The sequence below is a fragment of the Nomia melanderi genome, chromosome 12 (assembly GCF_051020985.1).
Source record: "Nomia melanderi isolate GNS246 chromosome 12, iyNomMela1, whole genome shotgun sequence".
NCBI lineage: Eukaryota > Metazoa > Arthropoda > Insecta > Hymenoptera > Halictidae > Nomia > Nomia melanderi.
Genome location: NC_135010.1, coordinates 15,405,425 through 15,427,281, shown reverse-complemented (window position 1 = coordinate 15,427,281; position 21,857 = coordinate 15,405,425). Strand labels below are relative to the sequence as shown.

General features: G+C 51.9%; 2 protein-coding genes across 5 annotated transcripts; one reads left to right on the top strand and one right to left on the bottom strand.

Moving 5' to 3' along the window:
- Positions 1–83: 83 nt before the first annotated feature.
- LOC116433656 (cell growth regulator with RING finger domain protein 1) lies at positions 84–20,927 on the bottom strand. Of its 4 annotated transcripts, none has more exons than XM_031991993.2 (6): positions 20,783–20,927; positions 13,374–13,531; positions 3,353–3,524; positions 3,087–3,228; positions 2,616–2,723; positions 84–2,539 (listed from the first exon to the last, which is right to left on the bottom strand). In XM_031991993.2, exons 2-6 carry the CDS (start codon positions 13,525–13,527, stop codon positions 2,087–2,089), a joined length of 1,029 nt encoding a protein of 342 aa, XP_031847853.1. In that variant the 5' UTR covers positions 13,528–13,531; positions 20,783–20,927; the 3' UTR covers positions 84–2,086. The 4 variants fall into 4 exon arrangements, with proteins under 4 accessions (XP_031847853.1, XP_076228683.1, XP_031847851.1 ...); XM_076372568.1 differs by lacking the exon at positions 20,783–20,927 and adding an exon at positions 19,548–20,121; XM_031991991.2 differs by lacking the exon at positions 20,783–20,927 and adding an exon at positions 19,160–20,120.
- On the top strand, positions 20,875–21,758 carry LOC116433666 (acylphosphatase-1). The gene is made up of 4 exons (XM_031992008.2): positions 20,875–21,018; positions 21,094–21,110; positions 21,369–21,478; positions 21,551–21,758. Exons 1-4 carry the CDS (start codon positions 20,970–20,972, stop codon positions 21,663–21,665), a joined length of 291 nt encoding a protein of 96 aa, XP_031847868.1. The 5' UTR covers positions 20,875–20,969; the 3' UTR covers positions 21,666–21,758.
- The last annotated feature ends 99 nt before the right edge of the window (positions 21,759–21,857 follow it).

Here is a 21,857-nt window from a genome sequence, read left to right as displayed (position 1 = left end):
ATAATTTTTTTCGGAGATCGATAATGATCGCGTAATGAAGTTAGACGAGAAGAACACGTGCCGTTTAAAAAAATGGCAGAACATAACAGCACGAATACGCTTTATTAAATAAATTATATACAGTTTCTCGCATACAGACGTTGTTTCACCATCGAAACTCCATACTATTGAATCAAATATAAATTAGGATGTTAAGATCGTCGACTACAATAACATTGACTTCAGAGGCCTTTACTCTTGAATTAGCCGTATAGTTTCATTGTATTCCCCTACTTGTACACGCGTTGGGCCTTGTAACTTGCAACTGTGTTACACACGGGGTTCCAATGATCATTACCGCCATACCATGAACGATAAAAATCACCGAACCACTCTCGTTCGTTCGGTTTATTATCACTAGACTGCGGACTTTGTGCAAAAATATTAATGAAAATGTATGTTTGCATAGAAATTCGCAGTCTATTTATCACAAAGAAAGAAGAGAAGTCTTCGGAATACGAATCGTTAGTCTTTCGAATTGATCGAGGAAAATTGGAAAGGTTTAAAATCGCTTAAACTCTAGTTTTCGCTGAAACTCTTCTCAAGTACTAAATTTGAATGTTCGAGATGTGAAATCTGTTATCTGAAAGGTGAACGGTTAAAAATTGAACTCTGTCCGAAGAGTGTCCGTGCGCGGAACACGATTACCCTGACACGTTTAAAATTCTGTTCTCGTTACAAACGCCTGAAGCAAGAGAATATTATTCTGTTTTCTCTTTAAACGTGTATCCCTAGGAGATATTAAAAAAAAAGGCTGATAACATGTACCGCGTTAAACAGTGAAATCCGGGAACGGTCGTGTCCCCCGTTGCTCCAATTTTTCCCGTTCCGATGTCCCGGCATGTAGGGACATTATCGCGGTGTCTGGTACATAATAGATGTTATTACAATTATCACAGTCTGTGTATTTACAGTTTATAACGTTAACGCAACATCCTTCTCTTAAATTAATTTCCACCGAACGTTTCGTTCCTTTTCTTCTTCATGTTGTTGTTGTTGTTGTTGTTGTTGTTTCCGTTGAAACGGTTTCCCTTGCGAGAAACCTCGCGCAAAAGTGTTTCCATCGCTGCTCATGGACGGCAGAGCAATTACAAAGAAAACATAAAGGATTCTCCTTTGGACTCGTGATCCGTACAGATAGAAAACGTCGAGGGTATGGAGAGCGGAAGAGGGTGGGAAATACTTTAAAGGCATGCATCGTATCAGAACTAATGTCTCTAGATCTATCGAATAAATTTGCGTATCGTATGAAATAATATCAATAACTTAATCGTTAGTTACAATCGTAGAATCGGACACGTCCTATTTTCTATCTTGTATGTACACCTTAAGTATTTATACAACGTTACGTGGTAAAAATTTCAAACGTTATTCCATATAGGTGATTTAGAAATTTGTCCGTTCGTCGCCGAACCATTAATCGTTCTTGCCCGACGTGTCGACGTCGATTCTCTTTTACATTTAATCAACTCTGATCCGCGGCTCGTTCTACTTGGTCTTCGAGATCGCTGTTCGAGGCAAAGTCGAGCGAACGATCGCGATAAGAGAAAACGAACGCGCGTACCGACGTGAACGCAGTGGTTTGCGACCGTGAGTAACGAAGAACCTCGAACAAAATCTGTCCTACACTATACTATACTATACTATATTATACTATACTATACTATACTATACTATGATATACTATACTATACTATACCATATTATACTATACTATAATATACTATAACGTCGCCACTGGTCGAGAACCGTGTCGCGAACATTCGAAATTTCAGCGCCGACAGGCGGTTCTCCCTATCGAACGTTCTCGATCGAACCGATCTCTGTTACTCACGGAACGGCTACTAACGGACAGCGGGTCTTCGTCGTAGAGGCGACTGTGCTACCTCTTTCTTGAAAACGCTACGTCCAAAGAAGACACGGTTGCCCGACGAACCTTGTTCGTTCGTTCGATCGAGGGGACACGTCGGTCTCTCGCGACCGTTTATCGGTTGAAACGAACGAGGAGTTTCCCGATTCGATTCGAAAGGATTCGGACGGCGATCCTTTATCGGGCGAACCCGAGGAAATCGGTGAGTCTGTCGTTCCAGTCGTGCAGCCAGTGGGTCGGCCCGTGATTCGACTGCCGCTGCTTGCACGGGTTGATCTCCGTCTCGAGGGGCATGTACTCTTCGCCCCGGATGCAGAAGTAGCTCTTTATGGGGCTTCTGCACATGGGGCATCGGTCCAGCTTCCCGAAGCAGGAGGCGCAGATGCAGGTGTGCCTGCAAGGGAGCAAGGCTCGAGAGAGAGGGAAGTACTGGCAGACGACGCAAAGCTGTTCCCCCGCGGTGTTCCAGAGCGATCCCTCCGGATCGCCGGTACCGGAAGCGACCAGCGCGCCCCTCGTCGCGCCGCCGTTGTTGTTGCACGGCTCGGCGAGAGCCAAAGCCGAGCCCAAGCCAGAGGACACGTCTCCCTCGTCGTAGTTCGTCGAGTTGCCCGTCGCCAGGTACAATTGCTGGAAATCGAATCGTTCCGTTAATCGTCTTCTCCTCTTTCGACCGGAGAGCAGATCGAAAGGAAGTCTGTTTCACCTTCAGGCAGGACAGCTGGCCGTTCGCTTGCTTCAGGTATTGCGCCAGAATCGAAGTTGGTAGGGTGCAGACGCTATCCTTGATGTGGACCACGTTCACCAGTGCAACCTTTTCGAAACAGTTGAAACATGTTTAGCAGCGTTCCGTGCGAATGCGCGCGGCTGTATCGAATATTCGAGTGACTCGCGGAATATTTTCGTCCCGCGAGATCGCGAACCGATCGCGAATCGACTCGATTCGAGGATCGGCGACATTTCGAACCGACAAGACCAACGACGGGAATGCTAGAATGTTAGCAGAGGCGACAGTGGCGGCTACCAATGACCGCCATCTAGGGCATCCCCGCTCCCATGTTCCGCTCGGTCAGTCGGCTAATTAAAAATCAGTGGTCGCTGGCCAATGATCCACGGCCGAAGAATACGAGTGACGGGAACCTGGTGAAACGGCACGACAGCGCCGAACGATACCCACCGTTTCGTCGGGATGAGGATCTCCGTTGTCCCGACGGGTCAGGAAGATCACCAGAGGATAGCAGAGACGGGGAGGCGTGCCGAGTTCCAATTCCGGCGCCGGAAGCGACAGTCTCAGCGTCTCCTCGCCGTGCGGTTGTCTACTGTATATCTCTCAGTCAAGGAACAATCAGTCTTCTGCTCTCCGGCTGGAAATGCTAGAACGCGTTAGGCGCGCCTTTTCAATAGTTTCGGCTGTTAATCCAGCGACGCGCGAGAAAAGGATACGTTTCAGGCGGCGTGAGGTACTGCGCGTGGCCTTGGAGAAGAGTGCCGTTCAAGGACGCGTCTCTGAGGGTGCTCCAGGGCTTCCAGAGCGCCAGGTGAAGCTCTCTTATGCTCACGCCCCAGATCGCCTGCAGAGAATACTCCACTTGACTCGACACCTCGCATTCAACCTCTGCGAACAGAAAATTCAACGATAATTCATCGGTCTCGGTCTCGGTCTCGGTCTCGGTCTCGCTTGTCCCGCTTGTCCCGCTTGTCCCGCGGATGCGGAGAGAACCGATCGGTCGCTCGAGCGGGACGTTGCGCTCCGCCTTGTTCCTTTTCAAGGAAATTTACCCGAGACCGAAACATTCTTTTTAAAGGGGCACGCCGCCCATTGAAAGCACGTTAAAGGAATACCGGTTTTCGAGCAAGATATCGAGAGACGCGGATCGCCGCGATTGTCTCGGGTAGAACCGAACTGCTCGAGGGAAGATGGCAGAAGAAGGTAGAGAGTCGAGCGCAACGCGAGTGCCCGCGGAGAACACGGAGCAATGCAAGTAGCCTGGAGCGGTACGTTGCCTCGCGTATGTTGTCTCGCGCGATGACGTTACTCAAAATCATTGCGTAACAAGCCCACTTTCGACTTTTTTCCTCTCGTCTGGCCACGAGATACCTCCGTGAGCCAAGGAGGTTTCCAGGTCACGCGTGAGAGGAGAGACCACGGCACACTTCCTCCAGTTCTGTTTCATTGTCGGATTCCCGTGGACGCCGATCGGCCGATACGAAGCTCTTCTGCCAATTCGAAGCCCGAATCGAATTCATCGTTGACGCTTCGAGATTATTCTCGATTTCCGAGGTCCGGGTTCTTTCGCAGGGTTCCTTCCAAGTATGCAAATCGATCGTTCAAGGTCGGCTCGGGGATTCGTCTAAGCGTACGAGATTCGCGCGTGTTAATTAACCAACGGGAAGCGGTGTTTACCACTGTTTACCAGTCGACTTAACGCGGATGAAGCGCGGGCCTTCCGCGAGAGAGGAGAATAGACGCTTCGATCGAAAGACTCCCCAGTGAATCTTCAAAGTTCTAGCGATTCGAGGGTCCGCGTCCCGCGGAGATCGGATGCGTCGGGAACGCGTGCCCGGTTCCAACGAAAGTGAAAGCTGCGGCGAACGGATCGTCGAACGCGACAGTCGCGACTATCGTTCAACGGAGTAGTAATTCGTTTGCTTCCTCTATCATTTCCCACGTCACATTCACGGGATCCACGAATAATCGACGAGAAAGGATGTCGACGCGCGAATGATTCTAATTTGGCAGTTTAATCGGCATCTCCATAGACGGAGTGGAACTCGACGGCGCTGATCGACCGTAGCCGCCGACTCAACGAGCTTTCATAATCGTCGCTATAAATAATGAGAATATCGCGGCCACGGAAATTTATGGAATGGAATTCAGAATTTACAATCGACCGTATTTGTCGCATTCCGATGTATTCGATCCACTTAATGGCATTCGTAATTTATCGATCGTAATTGCACATCTGGCGACTACTTACTTTTTCATTGCCAACAGTATCGACGATTACGCGTGAATCTTTGAAATCTAGCTCGCGCCTTCGTTAACGTTGACATTTATTAGGTTTCCTTCCGCGAGACGAGTATCCGGTGCGAGCGAAACCAGGAACGGAAAAGAAGAGGACAGAGAGTAATTTGTGCGGTGGATATCGGAATATCATTAGCGACGCGTGCAACGAGGATCAGAGTTCGCCAACTGCTCCACTAAACGGAACCAGGCCGAACCTAATCGAGTTGAATGGAGTCGAAGGAACAACAGAACCACGGGAACGCGAACGCGAACGCGAACGCGAACGCGACCGAGGGAATGGGAGAACGGGAAAACGGCTGATCGAGAACAGTGTATCGATCATGCGTGTCGAAAGGTTCGGTGAAAGGACACGAATCGCAACGGAACGCGCGGTCGCGTTGCTTTTCCACGCCGCGCTCCAAATTCGCGCGTCCTATATCGTTGCTGCGCGTCACGATTTTTCCAAGTAATTCACAAGGCGTCGGTCATCGGTGACAAGATAAAAGGCGAGATATCTAATAAAATGAAAGGATCCTTTCGAACAAGCTAATAGATCACGCGGAGATCGCCGCGTGCCGTTTCCCCATCGAAAAACTGGTTCCTAACCTGTTGATCGGCCGATTCCCCGGTCACGAATGGCTGATTTATAGAACCGCGATTAACCCAAATTCCGGGGACAGATCGCTATTAGCGCTGCGCCGCTTTCCAGCGGCGAGGTTGTCGAACCCGATTCGATGCTCCGAGTTTCCGTTCAAAGGGGATTCCGAGAGATCCGGCGAGATCGAATCGGGCTCTAGAAAATTTGACGAGCTGGTCCCGGAATATTCCGAAGGATCCGACTGAATCACGATCTCGAATATGGGTCACGCTCGAGCGAGACGAGAGGAGCGGAGGAACGAGTAGGAGAAAAAGGAAAAGGGACGCTCCGGTCCTTGGGTACTCGAGAAACAATATCGTTCGTCGCCGGCGAAAAGTTTGGACGGCCGCGATTACCGTAACACCGATGTAACAGGGAAATTGAGAAATTGCTCTTCCTTTCTGCTCGCGTTCGCCGTTCGCCGTTCGCCGTTCGCCGTTCGCCGTTCGCCGTTCTCCGTTCTCCGAAGGAACGGCGAAGGTCACGCCGGCGCGCGGAGTCGCCGCGCCAGAGCCGAATGTTCCGTTTAAACGGAGAACGAGGAAGTTCTCGCCGCGCCACCAAGCAGACCCGATAAATATTCAGGAGCGTTTTTCATTTGCAACGGTTAAGTATTTTCCGTTCCGAGTGAGTCATCTTCCGCGAACGAACCGGCGGAAAATCGAACCGCCCAGTACTAAATCTGCCGCTAATCTCCTTACTCGTTCGCAGACATTCGTCCGCTTCCGTTTCTCGCGTCTACGTCGCTCCGTACTGTCGCTGTCGATCTATTAGGTCGACAGCATACGATATTCCATCGATCGAAGTCGACGGAAACTTTCATCCGAAGTTTGCAGAATCCAATAGGCGTCGAAAGAGAATTCTCCTTCCGCGATCCGCGAGCAGGACTCCGCGGTGGGAGAAATCTAGTGGCGAAACTCGGCCGCGGTTACCTCGAACGGTCCCGAGACAGCTCCGCTAATGAATACGGAGAAAAAGCATCGGCGACAGAGGCATCCTTGAAACAGATCCGAGAGAGTCGTCCGCAAGGCGAGATTTCATTCCTATTCCGATGGTCCGCGACCGTGTAACGATTCCACAAGGATCGATCACGCCACACGCCGCCGCCTCTTTCCGTTCACGGTCGCCTGAATTTCCGACGCGATCCCAGGCGAACCGTCTTTCTTTCGGGCCGCGAGTTTTCGGCCGCCTCCTTCCGTGCCATACCGATTCTCCTCTCGTCTTCCATTCTGTTTTTGTTCGCTGGCTCGCTCGCGAGAACGTGACTCACTCTCGACGCCGGCGAGCCTTGGAGAGCCGCGCAAACATTGCGACCGCGCGATTGCACGCGATAACGTATCGATTTCCTTCGGCTTGGTATCGGTAATGCCGAAACTAGAGGCTTTCGGAATATTTCGGTTCGAAACGCGAGCCTCTGGAACAAGGAAAGAGGAATCCTTTCTTGCAAACGGACAGGCGTCCTTCCTCCGAGGAATCATCGACTAAATCGATGTGCTGCGTAAACCGAATTGCAAATGAAATCGAAGTGATTTGCGTCAGAGAATACGAACCAGTCGATTCGTCTGCTCGGCACTCGGTCACCGGAGATCAACCGAAATCGGCGAACAACGAGTCGAAAATCGAATCGAGAAGTTCAGAGGTGGGTAGCAGTGGAGAAAGCCGTATGCGATCAGCCAGATGCGGACACTCGTCGCACGCGCCAAGCGTCTTGTAACCTACGACCCTCGAGAAATTCATTAGACCGCGGTTCCAGTTTCTTGATTCTAGCCTCGCTACAGAAACGTCTTGTATTCCGTTCGCGCCACGGACAGATGGAGATACAGATAGAGATAGCGTTCCTGGGCGAGCCCGTTGTCCGCGTCACGTCAGTTGCCAGAAATCTCCATGTTACCATGTTCGTTGCATCGGGCAACGGAATATCGCCTGGAATATTTTCCGTTTGGTCGGTCGGTTCGGCACCGGTTCGGTACTGGCAGAGTCGGCCAGAGATTTTGAACGCACCTTGAAAAGTAAACGCGTGCTTTGCCTTGAGCTAGAAATTGATGACGCACCGGGCTACGCGTTCATCCCGGTTGCAAGCGCTACCGTCCGTTTCGAATCCCATCCTTTCGAACGAGGGACCCCTTCGCATCGAGCGTATTCGCTGGAATCCCGAATTCCGCGTTCCGTGTTATTTTCGTTCGTTATTCAAATTCCTCGCATTCGCGTGCGTCGACCGCGCGAACGTCAACGGGTCGATAACGAATGGGCACCGACAGGTAGGGAACAATGTATCGTATTACCTTCGATCGGGGTTTCGGAGATACGGATGGAAACGCGAGCGCTTATCGAAGATCCGAGTAGCGGCTTTGTTATCGTTATCGGCGACGCGGCGAGCGATCGTTCGCGATTCTATGAGTTCCTCGGCGAAGCAAACGGAACGTTTCGAGAGGCTGATCTCTCGCTAGAAAACGCTCGGACGAGAGTCCACGGACGCGTCTCGAGTGTACGCGAGCGCGATATCGCAACGTCTTTGAAAAGGAAACTCCGACCGTTTGGAGATCGATCTCTCTGTCCTTTCTATCAGTTGGGTCACCGTTTGCTTGTCCATCGAAAGTCGAAAGCAGATAAGAGGAAGGGAGGTTCGAGAGTTGCGAGTTCGTCGGACACGGGAAGATTCGCGCGAAACGAGGCGAGAGGCGAGAGGCGAGAGACAAGGGCACACCGTTTTCGAATTCCAGACCCGTAGCCGAAGCTGGCCACGTAGAAAACCGTGAGGGTCGATAGCGAAGCTTACAGTCCGGCCGATCGAGGACACCGTTCTCCAGCTGGAACGCACCGGCTGTTACGCAACTCGACCGACAACAACTGAAACAATTTCCAGCCGGCGATGTCCGATACGAGGCATTATTAATAAAGGCCGTGTCGACTGCACAGGTGCTTCCAGAGTGGAAACTCGAACGGGAACGCCGCGATGCCATACCGGTCGGCCAGCCTGTTAACCGGTTGATTCGTCGACCATGAACACCTGGTCGCGATTAAACGCGAATAAGAAACATCCGACGCGACGCGGATTGCGCTATCTGGAAGAAACGCGCTTCGTTCCCCTCGCGGATAGACGGTCCGAGGCGAGCAGAATTTCGCGATCGGTGAAACGGGCGAAGGGAATCGAAAGCTCGCCGTCGCGGCCGACGCACAGTGCGGCCAAATGCCCGTTTTCTGGACAGGACTCGATTACTTGAAAACAATTCAGATTTGTCAAGTTTTCGTCACTGAAACGGAATCGATTCGAAGGGAATTCGATTTTCGTTAGGCGAATGGTCCAATTTCTAGATTTTCTCCACTGGCCGACGACGCGATGACGAGATGGCGCGTCGCCGTTCGACCGTGCAACTATCGCGTGTATCCGACGACAAGTTTTCCGGCCGCGTAGTCGGCCGTTGTCTGGTGGGCATTGTGTAACGCGTAGTCGCGATTGGATCGCCGGAGAAGAGCTTGTGGTCCAAGTTACGAAAGGGGTAAGCCGACCGGTGACGCAACGTCGCGAGCCGATTGCGAGACTCCTTCGGCAAGAGAAATGAGCCGCGATCGTTGCCCGATAACACCGACCCGAGCGTCCTCGTTCTTCGAGACGTTAGCGCCGATCGCGGCGCGAGCTCTCGGCGCGAGCTCTCGGCGCTTCCCATTCGGCCGAAACGAATTTCTGGCCGCGTTAATTGGCACGGTTCCGTCTCGGATTTCATTCGGTTTCATTGAAGCAAACTCGAGGGGGCAACCTCTCGAAACGCGGAGCCCCCGAACGCCGGCGAGCCTCTTAACGCAACATCCTGTCGAATCGCGGAGGAGGCGAGTCGCGCAACCGGGGGAAAAAGAGAAAAGGACACGACTTTTTACGCGAGTGCCTCTGGCCACTTGCTTCGAATTAGCTCGATGACTGCAATTACGTGTTTCTCTCTGCCCCCTCCGCGCGTCGGTGCCTCCCACTTTCATTCCGGCTCCGCAACGCGTAATGGCCAGTTTCATTGTTGCGAACGGCCTGGACTGTTCCAGTGACTCGCTTGTCTGGAAACAAACAAAACGAACCGGCTTCTTTCCCCCCCGCGATCCCTCGGCCTAAATGAAAGCGGTCTAGTCGAGTGGCTATCGGATCGGCCGCGCCGCGCCGCGCCGCGCCGCGCCGCGCTGTCAGTGGAACTTTAGATTCGCCGTATTTCCGCGGGCCGGACTGTCGCTTTCTTCCGAATAAACCGATTCCCGCCTCTCGGATTCCTGTCCCCGCGATAACGACCGAGACACGGCCGCAGCCGGCATAAATTCAAGGCAAATATCGATCGGCCGGACTGTCATTGTATCCGGCGACGACCTGCATTGAAATTTAAATCGCGCCCTCGAACTTTCGATCGCGTCGCGCACCGCACGAAAATAGCGATCCTCGGCCTTGACGCTTTCGAACGAACGTCGTTCTCCGATTCGGCCGTTTCTCTCGATTTTCCCGGCTCGTTCGTTAGCGCTCGCTAAGCGTCCAGGTACCCCCATACGGTTTCGCCGATCTCGTAACACGCCATTAGCCCGGAGGAAAATGAACGCGCGCACCGCGTTAGCGCGAGCCGGAGAAACTTGCGCAAACTCATCCGAGGGATTTTTACGCCTACATAGACGGTGCATCGATTCGCGCCGGTCCGCCGCGAACTATCTCGAAGCGATCCTGCTCGCCGGCGATCGCGACGACGACCATTCGCGGTACGCGACTATGCAACTGTGCGTCGCGACTGGTGCAACGCGATCCGACGCGACGGGACGAAACGATTCCTCGGTGAAACGAGCGACGCGCGAACAAAACACTATTTTTACATCGCGCGGATTTGTTTTCGTCGCGAGCAAGCACAATCGATGCCCGATGGAATCTCACGGGAGCGGCGAGAACACCGAAAAACTTGTTGATGCTCCTTTTCGGGAATTTTTCCACGCCTCTCCCGAAACTGGCCACCATAAAGCGAGGCGGAACCAAGGTGGTTCGCGTGTCCCGCCGGACCAGAGTTTGCGAAATATTAACGAGCGTCGCGTGGACCGGGGGATCCACCGACCCCGCTTATTAGAAACGCTCGTAAAACTGGGTAGAAGGACAGACCTCAACTCACCGGGACCGTGCACAATGAGAAAAGAATGGAGAGAGAACGGCGAAAGAATGGCGAAAGAATGGCGAAAGAACGGCTGGCTGGCTCGCGATCGTCGGATCAACGACTCGCAGATCGTCTCGACCCGGTTCTCCACGCACGCCGAGTCTCGGAACCAGTGGAACCTTTAATAATCGAAAGAATAAAAACTCGAGACTCCGCGATCCCATGGTCGTTCGGGTAATTATCGCTCCCCTTTGCTCCCTTCTCGTCGTACTCGGAGTCTTTCAGCGCGTCGGCCGCTTCCAGGTTTAGAAGCGTCGAAAGAACCTTACATCGCGGTTCCCCGAGTCGACGTTTCACGGAAAAACTACCGAACGTTCGTCGAATTGAACATCGTTGAGAAATCTACGAAACCAGACGACGCAGGTTCGATCTCGTCCTCGGAAATTGGAAACCTCGCGAGTCTCTCTCGCGACGGGACACCGTGAAATTGCCCGGAAACGTTTAACGAGGAACGGGTCTCGAGACGACGAGCGGGAAAACGAGCGGAACGAACAAAAAGAGCAGCTGTTTTGACGGGCCGACGAAAAGTATTTAAAGAAAGGGGCACGAAGCGAGGCGCGGATCAAATATTGATCGTCGAGGTCCGTGAAAGCCGCGGAAACAAAGAAACCCGTTTGAGCGCGTCGCGCGCAAGGGGAAACGGCCGAGCAGCCGAAAGATCGTTCTGTTTTCGTCGATCCCGTCTAGAATTTCGTAGCTCGCGACACGATTGCACTTTGCTCGCGTAGATCCAGCCGCGGTTCGACGGAGCCTCGAAAAAGGGTGGCGTCGGGCCGGCCGAGATATTCGCGGCATTCGAGGTGCAGTTTTCCAGGTGCGGTCTACGCTCGAGTTTCGGTTCGTTTCGCGTTCTCCGGCTGGGTAACCCGACGGATTTCGACACCGCGGCGACACTTCAAGGCTACCACCACGGGCCGGGGGACTGTTACATGCGCGACCGTTCGCCGGTTTCGGTACGCTCGGCTTCGTTTCTTCGCTCACGATCGACCGGTCGGTCGGTGAACGGGCTCGCGCAGCATCTCGCCGAGGGAGAAAATAACGCGGCGAGAGCACGCTCTTGCCTACGTGACTCCCGCTCCGTAGAGATCAAGCACAATCAAGGCCGCGAACGGCATCAAGCGCCATCGTGCACGACATTTCTCTATCGATCTACCGCCTTTTCCTCTCTTTTCTCTTCTTCTCTCTTCTTTTCGCCGAGCGGCACTGCATTAATTCAACATTAGGAAACCTTTCGCAACCTTTTCCACTGGTTTCGATCCTCCGTCGTTAACCCGCTGCCACATCGAAACTTCACCGAGACCGACAACCCGACTGCGAACGGTCGCTACAAGCGAGACGGGTCTCCAATTTCGAATTACAAGACTACAGTCCGTGGATGCATGGAACACGCGAATTCTCGCGGCAACGAACGTTCGACACCGATGGAAGGAATTCCGGTGAAAGGGGGCAAAATCGAGGCGACTCGATCGAGAGACGACGATGGCCGCAGTCGATCATCCTCTGGCCAGGTTAAATGACTCACTGTGACCTGGCCAAGCGGTCAAGGTAACGCGTTTCGTAACTACAGGTGCCTTCACACCTGCATACCAATCGCTAGCTGCGGAGAGACAGGAGGAAGAGAGAGAGAGAGAGGGAGAGAGAGAGAGGGAGAGAGAGAACGACGCGAGACGCCGAGGGAAGGGGCGTCAGTTTTTTTCTTCTCTCGACGCGTGTCTGTAACCTACTTTCAGCCAAGCCGAACGACGCGCGGGCTCTCTGCTCTTTCGAGTTAATTAACCCACGGAGACTTACGAAACTGAACCCGTGTATCTCCGGCAGAAACCCGAACGCGTAACGGCGAGCGTGATTCGCGAGACCACGGTCGTTCGCCCGGTGGATCCTCCGTTACAGGCACCGGGTGCTCCTACATCGGGAGAACAACGATCCGCGGATGCGGGAAATTGGATTAATGGAGAGGAGGATCCTACTTCCTCCAACGGAACATCTTTTCAGGAACGGATCACGGGGAATCCAGAAAAACTGGATAAAAGGCACGCTCAACTTTCGGAGAAACGAGTTTGCCGTCTTTCCTTGTTTACGCGTCGGAAATGCCCTCCCTTTGATCGGTCTCTTTTCCCAGAGCTGTAACGGCGAAGGGCGATGAACCGCCGGGCGGAGGAAGGACGGAGCGGAAGATAGCTTTTTCTCGCGCGCATAAATAATTCAAGATCGTCGCGATCTTTACGACACGCGTGGATCGGGCATGTATTATTTATCGAGCAATCGGGACACTGGTCGAAAAAATGTAATGAAAAGAATCGAGTTGTAGTATATTCTCGTGTGTCGCGGTACCTGGAATCGAATACGGGCAAGCGTGTAGAAAGCAACGGACGCGATTCTCGTTCGCTCCAGGCTATGGGTTAAGCTCCGTCGACGTTCGATCGATCCGAGGATGCGATTAGCGCGCGGAAACGAACATCCTGATCGGGGAGCGATCGAGTTTATGGTCGAATATCGAACGGGAATCGAACTCGACTAGAAAGCGATTTCTTCGGTGGATTCTACGAAGAAATCGGTGCGCAGCAAAATCGAAAGGAAAGGGAAGGGGAGTCGAGGAGGCAGAAATTAGAGAAGCGGAGAAGAGAAAAATAAGGCTCAGTCGAGCTTGTTGTCTGAACTCACCGGCGTAAGTGCTCTTGAAGCTTTCGTGAAGCTTGAAGGTGAACGGAATGTGGACCTTCATCATCTCCATCTGGGGTATACGTGGCGAGTGTGTCATTACAGTCCCGCTGCCGCCGAACATCAATTCGTCGCCGTGAATACGAAGTACGATCATGTTCCTGCGCAAATCAATTGTACCCTTCCTTTTAATCGATCCATTCTCGGTTAAAAATAGCCGGTAAATGTCGCCGCTTATGCTCGACCGATTCTTCGATTCCCACACAGATTATACTATTCTACCGGGTTTCTACCTAAATCACGCTGAAAGATAAGAATAACGATTAATATTTCGACTCGAATCGCAACGTCTGTTCTCACCGTCGATGTCCGGAGGAAGACCGACAACCTAAACTCCGAGGAAAACTTCACGTGTAATTCCGGCACGTGAATTCCGCACGATAAAGTACCTACTTACATAGTATCGTTAATAGAAGATCAATTATGAAGCAGCACGCCCGCGGGTCAAACGAATCAATTATACGATAATAGACTCTTACTGTTCGGAGTGACTGATCTGAATATTCAACGAGCTTTTTTCCCTCGTTTCTTTTCGCGTTAACCTTCAATGAACATAATACGCTTGATCGACGTACGATCATGTGCCAGCAGTGATTCATTTTCCTCGAACTCGGCGCAGTTATTTCCTTTGATGATACGATAATATTCGATGCGGAGGCATGCGCGGGGTTCAGCGCGATTAAACGTTCCCGAGAACTAATTTCGGTCTCTCTTCATCGGTACAATTTGGCGCGACTGTCGAGCAGGTGGAAACGACTCGCTCCGAAACAAATCAAGCAAAGGCAACTCGAATGCTGGTCGGTTCCAGTGTCGAACAAAGGATTTTCGAGCGGTTCGTGTAACGCAACGGGATACAACGTTTTCTCGAAAAGCAAATGGCAACCCTTGAACCGTGAGCCGCGCGATTTTACGCTCATTTCGACAGGAGTCTCGATCCTTTGTGCGCCGCGATGTCGATTGCGAAAGCTCGCGCGACCGAGTGAAAGCACCGATTTCAAAAATCCCTGTACACGGTTGTTCGTTCGAGTTGTTCGATCCGATTTCGTAAATCAGGGAACCAAACGCGCCTCGTTCCGCGCTCTTTGCGGTCTTTGCGCCTATTTTCGTCCGATACGAACCGCGATAGACGAGGCTCGCGAGCGGCGTTACAACATGTTTATCCTGTCATTTTTCCTTTACGAGCAATTTGCATACTGTTGTTATCCACTGTGACAAATCATTTTTATTTAATCCATTTTTCCGTTTCCTAGGTGTCATTAAGAATCGTTAAAACAATATTGCAAGTTCAGCGTGTTCAGGTTATAGAATTTTTTGGCGTTCCATAAAGGAAGGAGAATCGTCGATTAGCGACTCAGCAAAAAGGCGACTATTTTTTCTTCGGTTCTGTGCGCGCAAAAAAAGAGAACGTTCAGTTCCGTCGGAGTGTATTTTATACGATCATTTCACGATTTCAACAGGCAATATCTCCGACACGATGTAACTAATTACAACCGATCGATCATTGCCGCTAATTTCCAATTGCAATCGCGAGAGAAAAGGAAAAAACAGACATCGCTTGAAAGTAACGATTATCGAATGCAACGCACGTGACGCAATTAACGGTAGGTTTGAGTGATCGTTAGCAGCCGGCGATCGTACGAAATTCCGAGCAATGCCGGCGCGCCCGGCGAGCGATCAATCGAGCGACAAAGGCTTCGTTCGTCCCGTTGTTCGCCGTTCCCAACGTATCAAGGTGCGAACGACCGCGAGCATCGTTCGACTGCCAATGTGCCAATAACCCCGCGGCCATGAGTCGGCCCGCCAGTCTGCCTATCGCGCCGCGCGATCGCGCAATCTTCTTGCGAACTATTCGCGAATCCTCCACGCGAGCAGCCGGCGATGCTTTCGACGAAAAGTTCCGTAACCGAGGGAAAAGAAGAAGCTAGCGGAGCCCCGGATCGCCGAACCAATAGGTTTCGACAGAAATTCTCCGCGAGATTGCGAGATCGCGAGATTGCGAGATCGCGCCTTTTCCAAGCTCGATTTCAATTTGAAAGTCGGCGAAACGCCGATTTCTGGCTTTCCCGGTTCCTTTCGAAACGGGACTCGCGCGATTTTGGTTTTTAGTTCACGCCGGCCGCGGCAGCTTTCTCCTTTCGAACGGACGAATCTTACGGTTCCCGCTAAGCGTGGTCGGCGCAGTTTATGGGAACGAAACGTTGGGATTCGGGTCTGCCGTTGACCTTGATACCGCTCGTCGCGAACGTCCACCGGGTCTGGATTTCGGTGACCGGACGATTCGAAAGGTGCTACAGATTTTTACCGTTCCGCCACGCTCTGTTCTTCGTTCGATCGAGTTCGTTTTACGACGACGCGTTCGCAGATTCGTCTCGATCGGCGCTGTCGAGTCGCGAGTCGCTCGGAGAAATTCCGCGTAAGCCGGTCGACGCGCGAAATTCGCGTCCCGTCGTTAATGAACGGAACTCGAGGCATAGTTTCAATCAACGACGAGTCTCGCGACTAACCCGTGAGAATGAACGCGAATTTCCATGAGCTTCCGCAATGCGACGGCAACGGGAACTCCATTCAACGCGGGTTTACGAGCTCACGCGCGAATTAATGGAATCTGCGGAAGTTGCCGACTTCTCGCCGCGAATTTCATCCGAGGATACATCGCGACGATCAAACGAACGAGCGCACGGCGAAGACACGATACTAGACAGCAGCGATCAATTGTTCCCTAGAATCAATTGTTTCCTGAGCGGGAGCTGGAAGAAGGCGAGAAGTCTCGACCTCTTTCGATCGAAGACAATTGGCGTCGCGTTAACGTCCGCGGAAATCCTGACCAAGGCGATTCATTCGAATATCAGCGAATACCGCCGGTATCGAATTCGGTCGTTCCGCAGGACGAAAGAGAGTTGCTCGGTTCTACGGCTATTCTCGAAAACTAAAATAAATAGAGATCGTGGAAACGCGGCTCGGAAACTGCGAACCAGCGGATGATCGTAGAAAGTCCGTTTCGCAGGTTCGAAGGCTGAGGGAGGACGTTGCATTGCTTTCTGTTGCGATAGCGTTTAGCGGATCCGTCCGACAACCTCGCACAGTTTGCCGTTCGTTTGCTCGCTGTTCACGAACGCGCTGCGGCGCGTCACAGACACCGAGAAGGAACTGATAACGGGATTTGCATCGGCAACCTTGGCCAAGAGATCGCTCAGAACAGCGAGAGATCGGCGCGTGGTTTCCTATTCTTCTATTAATCGACCGATCGGTTAACACGCTAAGCGCCACGAAAATCTTAAGCGTTTTCCCATAGAGTTTGTCGTTGGGTCGTCGTTCCACTCGCACGCGGATAAAGAGCAAACATCGGTCGCGGTAGCGTTTCTCGTCCGCGAAGCCGAAAGAGCGTTTCGAAAGATCGCGTCGAACGTGATCCGCTGGCCAGAAGCGAGTTTCCGCAGGCAAAAAATCCGCTCGATCGCGTCTGTTTTTGCGCGAAAGTTTGGCAAACACGACGACATACAAGGCAAACACGGGAAAAAACAGCAAGAGAACGGCAAACCTCTCGGGAGACGGTGACCCGCGATCCATTATCCGGTTCTGTGTTTTTTGTTTTTCGCCGGAATCGAGGAGAGGCGCGTGACACGAAGGTCTTCGGACGCGATCGAGCGACCCTCGAAAAACTAGCCACCTCCGGATAAAGAGGATCGAGCTAATCAATTTCTTGCCGCGACCCGCGCGACCAGACGCGCCGCGGTCTTACCGTTCGGGACTTGTAGCCTGCCGACCTTGACGATCATTCCACGCCGCGAATCGCAAACGACAGTCTCGAACGAGGACTGAAATCGGCGACGTCGGCGTTCGTTTCGACAGAGGAGCCCGATCCGACTCGGTCTCGGTCTCGGTCTCGGTCTCCCGGAGAGAAACGATAACGATCGCGCGACTGTTACCGATCCTCGTTGTCCGAGGATCTACCCTTAGCGGGTTCGAACGCCGACGACCTTCGAGTCTGCTGCCAGAGACAAGAACAAGCGCTCGGTTGGCCAACGGAGTCTCGTTGCGAAGTCGCGTTACAGGATGACGTACGATCCGTCGGGACCTGTTACCCTCCCCGATTTCTATGGAATCCTCGAAAGTAACACCGCCGAGGCGAACGCGTAAAAAAGCTACGGGGCCGGCCGATGTGTATCTTGGATTTTTGCCGGGGACCGTGGAATATTTACGAAACGCAAACCGGAAACACGCTTGCAAAAAACCCGGATGGCCAGAGAGGGAGGATGAAACCGTCGGCACCGCGTTGCACCATCCTCGGCCATTATGCAATCGAACAACGGGAATAACCGAGCGGTCGCTTCTCTACGCGTCGCTAATCTTTCGCATAAATATTGTTATTGACTCGCCAAGTATTTCGCGGCGCAATAAAACTGTCGGCGAGTTTAATTTCGAGACGGGGAACAACGGCCGGTTGTACGGTTCTCTTTCGCGTCCGTTCGAGCTCGGTGTTTGCCGAGGGATTTCCACGGTACACCGATAATCCCGTTGCACGCTGATAACAGCTGTCCCGCCGCGTTCTTTCCGTTTTTTCCTTTTTTTTACGATCAGCGTACAACGGGTACCTCGACCCGTTTCAAACGGTCGCCGCGCGGATCATTCTTGCCGCGAAGGCTGCGACCGATCGTTCGAGCTAACCTAACTCGTTTCGACTTATTCGATCTATTTCGATTTCGATTCGATCGTCGAGATCGTTTCGTTCCTCGATCAATCATTGACGCGTTCGCTAGCAGCGCTTATTTTAGCAACGGCCTCCTCGACTTTATTTTCTCCGATCTAATAAATCGAAAGAAAATAGAACAATGAAACTGAAATATAGGATTACGGACGTAATATGCGACGCTGGTAGCGAACGCGTCAACGAAACCCTGTTTCCTCGACACTTTGTTCGAAAAATCGGTTTGCTCGGATGTCGTAGACCTTCGAAAGTTCCCTCGTTAACATTGCAAATCGAGCCACGCACGCGTGACAGCTGCATATATTTACGGATAACAGGCATTTCTTTTTTATCCAAGGATAATCGATTCGAATAAAAGATATTCGCATCTGTAATGTTCGACGGAGTGAAAAAAGAGATAGTCGATGCCGCGGAAGACTAGAGCTGTACGATATTACGCAGCTACGGTCATAGCCACTAGGTCAGTGACTATTGCAAAAGTGAACTGACCAGTCCGGCTGGCAGTGTTCAACGCAATTGCGTAAACCAATAGGAAAAACTAAAAGTCGCCTGAAAATCTGTTTCAGCCGGCGAAGGAGGCTCGACGTGCCCGACAATTTCTCTTGTACCGCGCGCGAGCGAGCCATTAACCTATTTGTCGAGAAAGACTAGTTACCCGTCAATCGTATTCCCCTTAACCTTTCAGTGACTTTTTACTTTCCCACGGTCCGTGAATCGGTAGAAATTCCGGAATGTTCGCGCACAGAGTTAGACTGCGGATTCTCAGCGATTCCCGCGGACGCGGCGAACAATCGCGAGCAAAGTAAGCGGACGAGCAAGGACTTTCACAAAAGTCGAACGCGGACGACATTTTCTTTGACGCCCGATATCCGGTAGCCGATGACGAGCTTCCGTTCGATCCTCGTTGCCGCGGACCGTGCCGGGAAGGTGTCGACGATTCGCGTAAACATCCGCAGCCCAACTCGCTCGCGAATCGAGAAAATCGGTCGGTAAACAAAAGGAAAGCGGAGGAAGCGGTGAATACCTGATGATGAATAAGAAAACTCCGCAGAAGCATATCGACACAGCGAGAACGAAGAAAATGTTCGACAGCTCCGCCACGGACACTAACATCGCCGTCATCGTATTTAAAAGCCGTGTGTTGTCCTCTCGGTGCACAGTACGCACAAGTAGATAAGCAAGCAGGCAGTCGGTCGGTCAGGTAGACAGGCAGGCAGGCGGGCAGGCAGGCAGGCGGGCAGACGGACAGTCAGGCAATCGGTCAGTCAGTCAGGCAATCGGGCAGACAGGCAGGTAGGCAGGCGGGCAGGCGGACAGGCAGGCAGGCAGGCAGGCAGGCAGGCAGACAGACAGGCAAGCAGGCACGCACAACCGCGGACGCGACACACCACCTCCCGCGGATTTAACCTCACTTGTAACGGTGCGCTGTCAAAGAGCCGCGGCCGCCGGCCGTGTCGCCCTTAAGCACTGCACACACCGTTCTGTCTTTTGACGCGTGACCAACGACGCAACGAGCACGATAGGACCAACTGTCAGAGCCGCATCGCGTATCCGTATTTTCGTCGCGCGAACGGTACGCCACCCTAACCTCATCGACCGACACCCGTCTGCGTTGTTGCTGTACTCGCACGACCGACTCGCCGAACGGACCGGGCGACCTTTTGTTCTTGCGAAACGACGACAGCTCTGCCGCTGCGATCAGACGCGGACGTTTCTCTCTGAGGACGGACGCGTGCACGATCGCTCGCGATCGCCTAGCATAGCGAGAAGTCGCGGTCGATGCGCGGATGCCAGCGTTGCCTCGCGGGGGCCTCGATGGATCGCGGGACGATGGATCCAGCTACGAGATGCTCGATCGTTTCGCGTTTCCCTTCGAAGTCTTCGAAATCCTCGAAATCTCGGGACAGAATCGCGTGCGATCTGGAGGACGAGCGAACAAACACCGGGGACGCGCATTAGCCGTGGCTTGAGACTGACTGGCCGTGGCGGCCACGGTGGGGACGACTTATACGCCTCTGTACTTCGCGACTTTTTTTCCTGGCACTCTCGTGCGCGCGCTTCCGACATCGACCAATACCTGCGCCCGCGCTTACGGACACATAATCGCGATCGGAGAGACCAACCATGTGCGAACGGTCTTTGATTTTTCGGTGAAAATAAATCGTTCGTCGTACGTACAATTTCACGCGTAATTAATTACCGAATAGACGGGACACGAGTTTCTTCTTTACCAGCCGGCTGATTTAACTTTCAAAGTGATGCGTGCACTTGAACTGGATACATATTTCCCAGTTTCACTTCGACGTCACGCGATCGCGCGTATCGGCGAATGAGAAATTTACAACCGAGAATTTATCGCGTGCGTTCCGATAAGTACCTGCAACCTTTAAATCGTAGTCCGGCAGAAAGAGTGTCGCGAATTACGATTCATACGTGTAATTAGGTCACTCGAGTATGTCTGCTGTGCGAAACGTTTGCATTCGTGTGTCGAGTCGTCGGAAGAATTCCTTTTCCCGCGTAAGATCGAACCGATTTCGCATCGAAGCGCGAGCACTGTACGCATCGGCTCTGCATCGAACTTAAATTGAGTTTAATTCTCTCTGAAATGCACCGAAAATAGTTTCCAAGGATACCGGTAATAACTAACCGGAACAGCTGATTTAACCTCCCATGGCGACATCTAGTCGACTCTGATTTCACGAACGAACCACGCACATTCGCTCTTCTCGTCGAGTAATGTTCAAACGTTAATCCTGAAATATCCGAACACTGCTCTCGGCCTCCTCGCGATAATTCTGCTAACGGAATTAACACCACGGTACACGAGTTCGGAAATGTCGAAATTAGTCGGAGTCGATTTCGAAGTATTCGGCAGAGTGCAAGGTAAGTGATCGTGTTTCTTCGTTGCTCTTAATGCTCTCGATTAATGATCCTAATCACCCGTCTTATTATTCGAAGGTGTCTTCTTTAGAAAGGTAAGTAGTACAATTGTTCAATTCCGAATACGTTAATAACGCAACGAGAAAATCAGTCGCGAGATGTTTGAGGTTCTGAAACGAAAGCGACGTCTAACGAAAGTGGGCGGAACTTAATGATTAACTCACTGTCGGTACATAACCTACAATAGAACACTGCGTTGTCGATCGAAGAATTTGTCGAAACCTAAATTCGTTAGATTCTGCGAGACTAATGAAATCCGTCTTAAATCGTTAATCGTTTGTTAATGAATTCAGTATACCCAAAAACGTGGCAAAGAATTAGGTTTAAAAGGATGGTGCATGAACACGAGTCAGGGCACCGTTGTCGGTCGTCTCGAGGGGGAAAAGGAAAAAGTTGAGGAGATGTGAGTATTACCCGGCGTCGGTTACGTAAACTACCACACGCAAACGGGACACCAAACTAATTTCCGTTTTAGGAAGAATTGGTTGCGCTACACCGGAAGTCCTCAGTCGGCCATAGACAAGGCGGAGTTCCGAGGCGAGAAGGAGATATCTCAGGCTTCGTTCTCCGACTTTGACATTAAGAAATAGATATTTATTCGAGGATTATTTATCAACTAGGTTTTCCAGCGACGCAACATGTATTTATAAATCTTGGTTACAATAAAAGCTGTTCCACGTTCAGATCGAGATTTATACCGAGCAACTATGCTATGCGATCAATTTCGAATTCCCGTTATTCGATTATCTTGAAACTTTCCCCGGAGTGTGCGATCCGAAATG